We start from the raw sequence: 13,393 nt of genomic DNA, 5'->3' as shown, positions 1-13,393 counted from the left end.
GCCCCACACCAGAGCCTGCACCCCCGAGCCAGAGCCCTCACCCTCCTCCTCCCCGGCTGCACCACAACCCCCTGCCCCAGCACAGTGAAAATGAATGAGTGAGGGTGTGGAAAGCGAGCGATGGGGTGGGGGGGCTCGGGGGAGGGGTGGAGAAGGGGGTTCGGTTTTGTGCGAATAGAAAGTTGGCAACCATAGGAGGGGTTTGCATGTCCTGGGAGGGGTAACTGGAGGTGCTGTCAGTGTTGATAAATGCAAAGTAATGCACATTGGAAAACATAATCCCAACTAGACATACAAAATGATGGGTCTAAAGTAACTTATCACTCAAGAAAGAGATCTTGGAGTCATTGTGGATAGTTCTCTGAAAACATCCTCTCAATATGCAGCGGCAGTCAAAAAAGCAAACAATGTTGGGAATCATTAGGAAAAGGATAGATAATAAGACAGAAAATATCATATTGCCTCTATATAAATCCATGGTATGCCCACACCTTGAATACTGCGTCCAGATGTGGTCTCCCCATCTCAAAAAAGATATATTGGAATTGGAAAAGGTACAGAAGATGGCAACAAAAATGATTAGTGGTATGGAATGTCTTCCATATGAGGAGAGATTAATAAGACTGGGTCTTTTCAACTTGGAAAAGAGACACCTTCGGGGGGAGATTGTATAGAGGTCTAGACAATCATTACTGGTGTGGAGAAAGTAAATAAGGAAGTGTTATTTACTCCTTCTCATAACACAAGAGCTAGAGGTCACCAAATTAAATTAATAGGCAGCAGGTTTAACACACACAAAAGGAAGCATTTTTTCACATAATGCACAGTCAACTCCTTGCCAGAGGATGTTGTGAAGGGCAAGACTATAACAGGGTTTTAAAAAGAACTACATAAGTTCATGGAGGATAGGTCCATCAATGTCTGTTAGCCGGGATGGGCAGTGATGCAAAACCATGCTCTGAAGTGTCCCTAGCCCATTTGCCAGAAGCTGGGAATAGGCGATAGGGGATGGATCACTTGATGATTACCTGTTCTGTTCATAGCCTCTGAAGCAGTGGCTCTCAACCAGGAGTCCAGGGCCCCCTGGGGGGTTGCGAGCACGTTTCAGGGGGTCCGCCAAGTGGGGCCAGCATTAGACTTGCTGAGGCCCAGGGCAGAAAGCCGAAGCCCCACTGCATGGGGCTGAAGCCCAGGGCCCTGAGCCCCACCACCTGGGGTTGAAGCCAAAGCCTGAGCAACTTCCTGGGGCCCAAGTGGTGTGGGGTCCAAGACAATTGCCCTGCTTGCTACCCCCTAATGCTGGCCCTGGCTTTTATATGCAGAAAACCAGATGTGGCAAAAGCGGGCAGTGGAGTTTTTATATCATGTTGGGTGGGCCTCTGAAAGAAAAAGGTTGAGAACTCCTGGTCTGAAGCACCTGGCATTGGCTAGTCTGGGAAGACAGGATATTGGGTTAGATGGACCATTGGTCTGACCCAGTACGGCTATTCTTATGTTGATAGGGAGCATGGTACTGTGCCAGCAGCCTGTGCACATAACCAAAAATCACTAATAACAGAGCCCCGAAGAGTTTGTGTCTGCCAAGCCCCTTCACCCGCCTCCCACCAACACCCAGACAATGACTCTTTTTGACAATCATTTTTAATAAATCACAAAATAAAAAAGTTTGATTAAAAACAGAAAACACAAAACAGCAAAACCAGCAGGTGACATTAATTTCACATTCAGTCCCACCCCCCACCCCACCCACAGCAAGGGCCCATGGGAAGCTAAGAAAGGAGTTCTCACTGAGATTGCAAGACAAGCTGGGAAAGCTCCAGTGACTGGAGATGCTGAACCAGCCTGCGAGGAAGCCAGACGTGGCCAGTGGGCCTACTGGGGAAGCCAGAGAACAATGGAAGGTTGGGAGGGTCTCATTGAACCTGCTAAGGGAGGTTGGAGTGGGACAAGCGGCAGGTGGACACGCACATGAGCAGGAGACGTGTCCCTAGTCCAATGTGTGCAGCTAGTCAGTTGCAAGGAGAGGCTCATGGCAGTGATATGGGTGTGTGTGTGTCACACTTTTGCTAGAGACAAAGTCCAAAGTGGCTGTGACATTTCTAACAGAAGGAGATGCCCTCAGGTTCAGTGCTTTACAGCATGAATACCTCAGCAACAAGCAACTCCACCTGACCTCACTGCTTGGAGGAAAAGCAGCTCTGGGAGAAGGCTTCAACTTACTCTCTGCAATGTCCTAGTCTCTCCTGTCTCAACATGCATAGCTATGATATTCCACAGCACCACTATGTCATTGGCTCTGATCATTCACATCTACCATAACACATTTGGCAAAACTGTGCTGGGCCTTCTCCAGCCCAGACACACAAGGATCCACATGGCTGCGGACTGAAGGCATGTGCAGTCAGGGCAGCTGCAGAATTTGGCATTATAGAGTCAGCCACCATTCTTTCTGAAGGGTATTACAGACTTCTGCACCTGGAGGACAACTCCTGTTTTCAGAGGGGCACATGATCTCAAGGAGACTCTGCACCTGGTCTGAGTCACACCACATTCACAAAGATGGTGCTGGTTAACAGAAAGCACCACCAAGGCAATCACTTGTCAACACTGGCCAAGAGGTCTCCAGGGGCATTTACTGTCTCTTGTGTACCAGACTCTGAAGGCAGAGAAGACTCCACATAAACACAGAAGGCTTCGGTAAGTGCTGGCTGTGCGCGCTTCCTGCTCTTGAAGAAGCCAGTAGCGGGTCTCAACCACCACCCCCCACAGCTGAGCAGCAGGCAGGGATGAGGGAGGAGCGGAATATTGTTCCAGGTAGCTCGGGTTACAGTCACAATCAAGGCTAATTTTAGCCAATACAATCATCACTTCCAGGGAATATCTACAGGATGCAGAGCCCAGAGACCCGGCCCTGGAGCATGTTTGCCAAGTAACACCACCAGGCTACTAACATAAAGACTCCGATGGCCTGTTCCAAGCAGCTTCATAGAGGTTGGGGGCCCTGGGGCACGAGGACTCAAAGCCACTCAGCATGGAATTCTTTGGCCAGAGCCCGGAGGCTACATGAAGATTTTACTAGAAATAAAGCTAGGCGAGTCCCACTCTCAGACACACCAGCTCTGCTCACTGACCACAATGGAGCATCACACCAACTCCAGGCCTAGAGGGCCGCATCAGTCGGATGGATTCTGAGAATGGAAACTCTGGCAATGACATGACGTGTCTGTGCCCCTCTTCGCCTATTGGGGAAGCCACTGCCAGGCATGTCAACGATGGCTGTGCTCTTCCTCTCCCTAGGGGGCAGACACGGCCAGGGATGTCAGTGATGGCTGTGCCCCACTAGGGGCAGGCATCGCCATGGGTGTTGGTGATGGATGTGCTTCCTTCAGGGGCTACTAAATGGAGGTTTCATCGCACTTGGCCAGTGGAACCCCCGTCAGGTAGATCCGGGCTTGGTCTTTGTCCAGCTCATTGATGTAGAGGTGGGGGAAGCCATTGAGGCTGCCATTCTTCTTAGTGGTAGCCAGTGGGTGGCGCTCGTCTTCCGGGGAGCTGGGCGTGTGTGGCTCATGGCTGCAGCTAGTCGTATTCGACTGCATCAAATCCAGTCCATTTCTCTCACGGCTGAGCAGCTCCCTCTGGAGTCGCTCCCGTCGCTTCCTCTCGTAGATGAAGAAGCAGCCAGAGCCAGCAGCAAAGCCTAGGAAAAACAAGAGGAGTCCCACCAGGACACTGTAGTTCCGTTCAGTTGTCTTCCAGGTGTTAGCAGAGCTGCTGCCCCTCACCAGGCTGTAGGAGGCGACCACACCCCCTGCTCCATCTTCCATGCACTGGCAGGTGTAATCACCAAGGGTCTCCTCTGTCACTGTGAACTCCAGCCCATCGCTGCGCAAGGCATACACAGTGGCATCTTGGGAAGGTCTCTGCCACATGCAGGTTGCCCAGGCTGATGGTGGAGTACAGGGGAGCACAACCCGGGCAGCCAGGGACACTGGCACCTCGACTGTAACAGGCACATCTGCAAGTGGGAGAGAAACACTGCATTGGGGCAGGAGCCGACCATGAGACAGGGCTCCTGCCGTATGTGCTACTGATTCTCCACAGGCATGGGCAGCAGGAAAGGAACATCCCCCAGCTCAGTCCCATGGAAATAACAAGGGGGCAGCCGTATCCCTTAGAGACAAAAGAAGAGGGTACGAAGCATATGGCACAGGGACACTGGGGAGGTGAACCCATAGTCTGGGTTCCTCAGGGGAAGCACAATTCTAGGATCCCCTCTTCGGTGGAGTTTCTTCCTTCTTCCCCTCTTCAGAATAAGCCCTCCTCCCATCCTCTTAGTCTTTCACAGGCCCCCCCCGCTATTGTACTGAAAGAAGCACCCTCCCAAACCCAAGTCACTCTATGCCCCCAACTCAGTCCAGAGCCACTCTGGTCTCCATGCCCCTTTCTCCCTACTGCCAGCATCTGGAGCACTGCCACACAACCTGCCTCCAATGGCCCAGGCTGGGGGAAGGTGCATGACCCCAAACCAGTGGAGAGGTGGTCCATCAGGGCTCAGTACAGGCTGGCGTCCTGACATGGCCCTTCTTCCCAGCTGCCACTGGTCCTGCCCCCTCCACAGCAGAGCCCCCCATGCACAACCCCTCCCCAGTTAGTCTGCGCAAAGCCAGGCGTGGCTAAGAGATGCGCTTCCCCCTTCAGATATGGGAACACTGATCTCCGAGCCACAGCCACGCTGCTCAGGAACCCCTCAGAGCCATACCCACCCAGGCCCTAACTCCCAAACTTCTCAGTGCTGGATGTGCTTCCAGCACTGAGCTGCCCTCAGGCCACATACCTTCTGTTCCCTGTGGACACAGTGTTAAGATGCTTAGAGACGTGAGGTCCTGGAGTAACCTGAGATGAGGCAGAAAAGCAGAGATCATGATGAAATTCAGTGGCTGCTGCAGCCTCATCAGGAAATGACCCACCCAGCCCAGGTTCCCGTGTGTAGGGGAGGCGAATCTGGCTCTGCAGCAGGTGAGGAAGGGGGAAGCACATTGGGAGGGGGGATCCTAGACTAGGGGATAAGCCTCCATTTCTGAGCAGCAAACAGTTACACAGGGGGTCTTAGAGAGGGGCCCAAATGGCAGGAAATCCAGGGACAGAAATTAAAATTTCCAGTATCTGCAATGAACAGAGATTACCCAGCTACCATAGGATCAGAGCTTAACCCCTGCCTGGGGACTGTCCCTCCCTGGGCTGAGGTCAGTTACTAGGAGGACCCAGAAGTGCTGTTTTCTAGGGATTTTGTGCAGGATCTAAGGATCTCAAAACATTTTACAGACTGACTGTCCTGTAATACAGAGAGCCTACAGCATTGGGCCTGGTGCAAGACATGAGGCCTGAACCAGCTGTGAACCAAAGTCAGGCCACATATTACAACACATGCCTATAAGTTCACTGACAGGTAGATGAACTTGGCGACAGTGCTGCTAGCATTGCTAAAACACACTTAATATTTATGTAAACACATTCCAAAAGGCTAGCACAATTACACCCCAACCTACCACAAGATAAGATGTCAAGTATCAGAGGGGTAGCCGTGTTAGTCTGAATCTGTAAAAAGCAACAGAGGGTCCTGTGGCACCTTTGAGACTAACAGAAGTATTGGGAGCATAAGCTTTCGTGGGTAAGAACCTCACTTCTTCAGATGCAAGTAATGGAAATCTCCAGAGGCAGGTATAAATCAGTATGGATATAACGAGGTTGATAAGATGGTTTGACAGAAGTGATGAACAGGGATGTTTTGTCTGAAACATCAGAAGCAAGGTACAAGGGGAGGTAACAAACAGATGACAAGAAACATGTAAGGTGGTAATGTAAGTTGTTTACCCTAGTTGTTTGTCTCAGTCTATAAATGTTGGGCTCTCTCCCCATACCCTTTGCGTGGCTGAGGGGACAGCAGAAACTCCCGCTGCTGACTGAGCCCTGGCCCTAGAGAGAGAAGGGCTACGTGGAGGGTCGCAGTGAGTCTCTTAGGCTAGCATAAACTGCCAGGAAGCGAAGGGCCCACGGGGACAAGGTTGGAGCTCTGCCACAATAGTTAAGACCCAGGCAGACTGTGAAGAGCTACAAAAGGATCTCTCAAAACTGGGTGATTGGGCAACAAAATGGCAGATGAAATTTAATGTTGATAAAAGCAAAGTAATGCACATTGGAAAGCATAATCCCAACTAGACATACAAAATGACGGGGTCTAAATTAGCTGTAATCACTCAAGGAAGAGCTTTGAGTCATTGTGGATAGTTCTCTGAAAACATCCACTCAATGTGCAGCGGCAGTCAAAAAAGTGAACAGAATGCTGGGAATAATTAAGAAAGGGATAGATAATAGGACAGAAAATATCATGTTGCCTCTATATAAATCCATGGTACGCCCACATCTTGAATACTGAGTGCAGATGTGGTCGCCCCATCTCAAAAAAGATATATTGGAAGTGGAAAAGGTTCAGAAAAGGGCAACAAAAATGCTCAGGGGTATGGAATGGCTGCCATATGAGAAGAGATTAATAAGATTGGGACTTTTCAGCTTGGAAAAGAGATGGCTAAGGGGAGATATGATTGAGATCTATAAAATCATGACTGGTGTAGAGAAAGTAGATAAGGAAGTGTTGTTTACTACTTCTCATAACACAAGAGCTAGAGGTCACCCAATGAAATTAATAGGCATCAGGTTTAAAACAAATAAAAGGAAGTATTTCTTCACACAATGCAGTGTCAACCTGTGGAACTCCTTGCCAGAGGCTGTTGTGAAGGCCAAGACCATAACAGGGTTCAAAAAAGAACTAGATAAATTCATGGAGGATAGGTCCATCAATGGTTATTAGCCAAGATGGGCAGGAATGGTGTCCCTAGCCTCTGTTTGCCAGAAGCTGGGAATGAGCGACAGGGGATGGATCACTTGATGATTACTTGTTCTGTTCATTCCCTTGTCTGCTACCCATTGGCTGGATCAACCTGAAACCATCCAAATCTAGGAATTATTTTGGGGCAGGTCTCTGGCCTGTGTTATACAGGAGGTCAGACTAGATGATCCCAATAGTACCTTCTATGATGGGACATGCCCCATTCCAGAGACAGCAAGCCTAATGAGCATCACTGCGCTTAGGCAAAGCCAATTAGGTGCACTTGCAGAGCATGCTCTACCTGGAGAAGGTGAAGCTTGTCACAGAGCAGGGGGGAAGTTTGCCTGAGAGTCGAGGCTGCTAGAGCTTTCCAGTAGCCAGGGGAGCCCAGCCCGAGGCAGTGACCAGACTTCCTCCCCGCCTCCCCCCCCCCCCAGTGAGTGGGGGTTCTAGGGGGACCCAAGGGCAAGAGGTGATAGCTGAGCCCAGGCTGAGACCTTCTGGCCATGGAATCTATCAATCAATCATACAGATACAGAAACAGCTGAAGGCTGAGTTGAGCTATGACCACCGCCATACATTCTGTAAATGTCCTTGGGTCTGATGAAAGGCCAAAATGGAGTTGTGGTCTCCTACTACAAATCTTAAGTATTTCCTGTGGCCCAGGTGAATTGAACCATGGAAATAGGCATCCTGCATGTCAGCTTACCAGTTGTTGAGATCTGGGAATAGGTTAATAGAGACAAGGAATATCATACTGAATGTTATCTTTCTGATAAAGTTGTTTAACTTTCTTAAGTCCAGGATAGGCCTCAGTCCCCCTCTTTTTGGGGGGTATGAGGACATACTGAAAGTAGAATCCCGCCCTTTCTCCTGTGCTGTAAAGGGGCCTCCTCTATAGCTCCAAGAGCTAAAAGAGACTGCACCTCCTGCAGCAGTATGATCTCATGAGAGGGGTACCTGAACAGGGATGGGGTAGGACAAAGACTGAAATCGGATGATGCATCCCCATTCTGAGTGTCTAAAACCCCATGATCACTAGTTATGGAGTTGCAGACACATAGGAACTGGGGAGGGGGACCCCAAAGAAAGGGATGGGTTGGGAAGATCCTGGTTGATGGATACTCAGCTCTCAAAGCAGTCAAGTCAGCTGCTTTGAAAGGCCACGAAGACAGATGCTGCAGGGATTCGACTCAGAAATTGGTGATGTTTCTTTGAGGAGTCACAGTTAGTACAGTTGTTCTTAGATAAAAATGCTTAGTAGTTTGCTATTTGCCTTTATAGGCTAGTCGCTGAGTATGCCTCCCTACCCAACAAGCCTAGTCTTTCTGGCTCTTTATATTTTAGTGGGCTTTGAACTGCTCCCAGCCTGATTTCTCCTTGCCAAGCCAGAACCAAGGAACATAGCACAGGGTGAGCAAAAATTCTGTTGGAATCCCTGTGAGAGCACATGGTGTTTGTGATCCATCCTCTGAGAAGTAGGTGTCAGGGAAGCAGGTGTCTGCCAAAGGAGTTTGGCCAGGTCCTATAATGCCTTGTCTCTAGGCACTGTTACAGCCACCCGCAGGATTTCTAGCAACCTAAGGGAGTTCTGAGAGGGGATGGAGGCATCCATCTCTTGAGCTGATCTGACCTGATGTCCTGGGAGGTGCATAGGCTGCCTTGAGCAGATGACTCTGATCATTACCCTGTGCTGCTCATCACCATGGGAACTGATGCTGCTGCCAGGACTGACCCTGAACAGATCAGTAGTGACTAAAGGGCTCTGGGAGTGAGACTGAAGAAGTCTGGGGATGTGGTGGTTGTGACCTAGGGACTGCTTGGTGTCAACAGGCAGAGGGCACAAGTGGGGGCATAAGGGTTACAGGGATGGTCTGGTATTTGCAGACTAGTTTGGTCATGTCAGATCATAGAATCATAGAATCTCAGGGTTGGAAAGGACCTCAGGAGGTCATCTAGTCCAACCCCCTGCTCAAAGCAGGACCAATCCCCAACTAAATCATTCCAACCAGGGCTTTGTCAAGCTTGACCTTAAAAACGTCTAAGGAAGGAGATTCCACCACCTCCCTAGTAACCCATTCCAGTGCTTCACTACCCTCCTAGTGAAAAAGTTTTTCCTAATATCCAATCTAAACCTCCCCCACTGCAACTTGAGACCATTACTCCTTGTTCTGTCATCTGCCACCACTGAGAACAGTCTAGATCCATCCTCTTTGGAACCCCCTTTCAGATAGTTGAAAGCAGCTATCAAATCCCCCCTCATTCTTCTCTTCTGCAGACTAAACAATCCCAGTTCCCTCAGCCTCTCCTCATAAATCATGTGTTCCAGCCCCCTAATCATTTTTGTTGCCCTCCGCTGGACTCGTTCCAATTTTTCCATATCCTTTTTGTAGTGTGGGGCCCAAAACTGGACACAGTACTCCAGATGAGGCCTCACCAATGTCAAATAGAGGGGAATGATCACGTCCCTCAATCTGCTGGCAATGCTCCTACTTATACAGCCCAAAATGCCGTTAGCCTTCTTGGCAACAAGGGCACACTGTCGACTCATATCCAACTTCTCGTCCACTGTGACCCCTAGGTCCTTTTCTGCAGAACTGCTGCCTAGCCATTCGGTCCCTAGTCTGTAGCAGTGCATGGGATTCTTCCGACCTAAGTGCAGGACTCTGCACTTGTCCTTGTTGAACCTCATCAGATTTCTTTTGGCCCAATCCTCTAATTTGTCTAGGTCCCTCTGTATCCTATCCCTACCCTCCAGCGTATCTACCACTCCTCCCAGTTTAGTATCATCTGCAAACTTGCTGAGGGTGCAGTCCACACCATCCTCCAGCTCATTAATGAAGATATTGAACAAAACCGGCCCCAGGACTGACCCTTGGGGCACTGCACTTGATACTGGCTGCCAACTAGACATTGAGCCATTGATCACTACCCGTTGAGCCCGACGATCTAGCCAGCTTTCTATCCACCTTATAGTCCATTCATCCAGCCCATACTACTTTAACTTGCTGGCAAGAATACTGTGGGAGACCATATCAAAAGCTTTGCTAAAGTCAAGGAATAACATGTCCACTGCTTTCCCCTCATCCACAGACCCAGTTATCTCCTCATAGAAGGCAATTAGGTTAGTCAGGCATGACTTGCCCTTGGTGAATCTATGCTGACTGTTCCTGATCACTTTCCTCTCCTCTAAGTGCTTCAGAATTGATTCCTTGAGGACCTGCTCCATGATTTTTCCAGGGACTGAGGTGAGGCTGACTGGCCTGTAGTTCGCTGGATCCTCCTCCTTCCCTTTTTAAAAGATGGGCACTACATTAGCCTTTTTCCAATCATCCGGGACCTCCCCCGATCGCCATGAGTTTTCAAAGCTAATGGCCAATGGCTCTGCAGTCACATCCGCCAACTCCTTTAAGCACCCTCGGATGCATTAGATCCGGCCCCATGGACTTGTGTTCGTCCAGCTTTTCTAAATAGTCCTGAACCACTCTACTAAACGCCTGTGTCACACTGATCATCATTGTAAAATGTCTGTATCTAGACTCAAAATGATGCCCTTAAGGTCTGAGTTAGGGCTGGTCACCAGAAAGTAATAAAAGGGTTTCCTTCACCCAGGAGACACTTATCTCGCCATACTTAGATTGAGTATTGTGTCTGTCACCCTGAATACCTATTTACAAATCTGTGCAAAATGCTAATTAAGTGATTGCAAAGACTCCAGGGGAGATTCTAGACAGGAAAAAACAAGAAGCAGGGGCTTACCCTATTTACAAGGGCAGACACTGGAATTACATTTAAGGATGCAGTGGTAGGCCCAGGTATCCACTCAAGGGACAAGCTGCCAGGGTGCTTGTCTTATGCATGAAGGATCAGAGCCAGTCTGGCTGTTTGACACTGGGAGAAAAACTCTGGGTGAGCTAATCTTTGTGAGATAGGAAAATGGTTTCTTAGTTAAGCTTAGGCTCTAGAAAGTGTTATGCTTTTATTTTATGTGTAACAGTTTGTTTTCATTAATTCTACATGCAGGGGTGAAAGTAACTTACAGAACTTACCGGTACGGTCGGAGTCCTGAGCAGGGGCGTGGCCTCACCCGGAAGAGGCATGGCCTCACCCGGAAGAGGCGGGGCCTCTCGAGATTTAAAGGCCCTGGGGCACCAGCTGTGGCTGGGAGCCCCAGGGCCTTTAAATCACCCTGGGGCTCCCAGCTACAGAGGTGGCTGGGAGCCCTCGGGGCTCAGGGGCAAATTAAAAGGCCCGGGGCTCCAGCCGCCGCAGAGCTCCGGGACCTTTAAATCCCCGCCGCAGCTCCGGCAGCTGGGCTGGGATTTAAAGGGCCCAGAGCTCCAGCCCCTGCGGGGAGCCCCGAGCCGTTTTAAATCCCCGCTGCAGAAGCCAGTGCAGTCCGGCACTGCGTACTGGCTCTTGCCGGTACGCCATACCAGATGTACCGGCTCACTTTCACCTCGGTCTACGTGGTTCTTCTTTAGTCTGTACTTTGTTCAAAAAACTTCTTCTAAGCGCTGTGGGCTGAGTGGAGTGGTGATCCAGAGGTGTAACAGATAAGCTGGTGTGTGCTGGTGCTTTGGATCTGTGAATTGGGTAAGTGTCCAGTGGATGCGGGGCTGAACCCTCCAAGGGATGCTCACAGTAATGGGGTAGGGTGGTTGGCATGTGCCTATCGCTAAACTGTGCAGAGAGCGAAGCCTGCAGAGGCCGGTCAGGCACTGCTTGTGTTACCAGAGGAAGGTGGAATCAGGGAGCTGAGCCCTGACAGGCACAGACAAGGCTTCCTCGCACTAAGGGCCGGTGTTAGTGAGGTGCCCACAGTTCCGAGTATCCCAGGGAAGTGGCACAGTGCTGTTCTTGTCTATTCTCCCAATTGCAGTAAGGGCCCAGGCTGGGACACATGCCAACCTAGGGAGGATGGCCTTAGACAAGGCTCAAACTACCTAGACTACCTGGAAAAGTAATAGAGTAAAAGATAATCTCCAACAAGCTCTTAGAATGTATTGGAGATGGCATCTTTTTCCGGAAGGTGGAGGAAGTAACTAGGGAGACAGCTGGTTTAGACTCGATTCTGACTAACAGGGAGGAACTGGTTGCAAATCTCAGGGCTGAAGGTAACTTGGGTGAAAGTGACCATTAAGTGACAGATTTCATAATTCTAACCCTGTCCTCCAAAGTACGAGCTACCCCTCCATACTTGGGGGTTGGAGCGTGCCTATTGCTAGCCTACAGCATAACATCAGCGGCTGTGAGGCCTAGAGGTGCCAGGGTTACCTGTGGAGTTAGGGACCCACAGCACAGCAGGCACATACTAGACTTCCTGATGCCAAGGGCAGGTGGTAGCGAGGTGCCTCAATTGTGGTTACCCCTGGGAAGTGCCACCACCTGTATTCAGGTTGGCGAGGTCTGATGAAATTCACCATATGATACTTCAGGAACTAGCTGAAGCAATCTCAGAACTCTTAGCGATTACCTTTGAGAACTCCCTGAGGACGGGAGAGATCCCAGAAGACTGGAGGAGGGCAAACAGTACCCATCTTTAAAAGGGGGAAGAGAGAGGACCTGAGGCATTATAGACCAGTTAGCCTAACTTTAATATCTGGAATGATACTAGAACCAATTAAACAGCTTCTAAGCAGCTAGAGGATCTAACCAACATGGATTTGTCAAGAACAAATCATGCCAAACCATCCTAATTTTTTCTTTGACAGGTTTAGTGGCCTGGTGGATGGGAGGAAGCTGTAGACTTAACTTATCTTGATTTCAGTGAGGCTTTTGACACAGTCCCACATGACATTCTCATAAGCAAACTTGGGAAATGGTTGAAAGACCATGTTCAAATAATAGTTATCAATGGTTTGTTGTCAAACTGGGAGGACATTATCCAGGGGGGTCCTGCAGTGCTCGGTCCCTGTTCAATATTTTCATTAATCACTAGGATAATAGAGTGGAGAGTATGCTTCTAAAATTTGTAGATGACACCAAGCTGGGAGGGATTGCTAGCACTCATGTGTCTGATGAAGTGGGTATTCACCCACAAAAGCTTATGCTCCAATACGTCTTAGTCTATAAGGTGCCACAGGACTCTTTGCTGCTTTTTACAGATCCAGACTAACATGGCTACCCCTCTGATACTTACCACTTTAGAGAATTCAAAACAACCTTTGGTCTGAAATCAACAAGAAGAAATTCAATAGAAAATGTGAAGTACTTGTGACGTTATTGACATAAACTGGGACCATACAGATCATTGTTGGAACCAAGGTCCTGTAGTGGCACCCAAATCTTGTATAAATAGGGTGTCTAAGACAAGGTTATGGTTTACTGGTTATGATTAAAAAGAAGAACAGGAGTACTTGTGGCACCTTAGAGACTAACAAATTTATTAGAGCATAAGCTTTCGTGGACTACAGCCCGAAGAAGTGGGCTGTAGTCCACGAAAGCTTATGCTCTAATAAATTTGTTAGTCTCTAAGGTGCCACAAGTACTCCTGTTCTTCTTTTT

General features: G+C 49.2%; 1 protein-coding gene across 1 annotated transcript in view; it reads right to left on the bottom strand.

The window, feature by feature from the left end:
- Positions 1–1,667: 1,667 nt before the first annotated feature.
- SEMA4F (ssemaphorin 4F) overlaps positions 1,668–13,393 on the bottom strand; it is a 104,380-nt gene continuing 92,654 nt past the window's right edge. Inside the window, exons 12-13 of the mRNA XM_034772341.1 lie at positions 4,838–4,896; positions 1,668–4,018 (exon numbers count right to left, since the gene is read on the bottom strand). Coding sequence (XP_034628232.1) covers positions 3,396–4,018; positions 4,838–4,896 — 682 coding nt within the window. The 3' untranslated portion in view covers positions 1,668–3,395. The remainder of the gene's footprint in view (positions 4,019–4,837; positions 4,897–13,393) is intronic.

This window comes from Trachemys scripta, chromosome 5 (assembly GCF_013100865.1).
Source record: "Trachemys scripta elegans isolate TJP31775 chromosome 5, CAS_Tse_1.0, whole genome shotgun sequence".
Taxonomy (NCBI): Eukaryota; Metazoa; Chordata; order Testudines; family Emydidae; genus Trachemys; species Trachemys scripta.
Note: the sequence above shows the minus strand (reverse complement) of the source record. Positions and strands in the feature narration are given on the sequence as shown.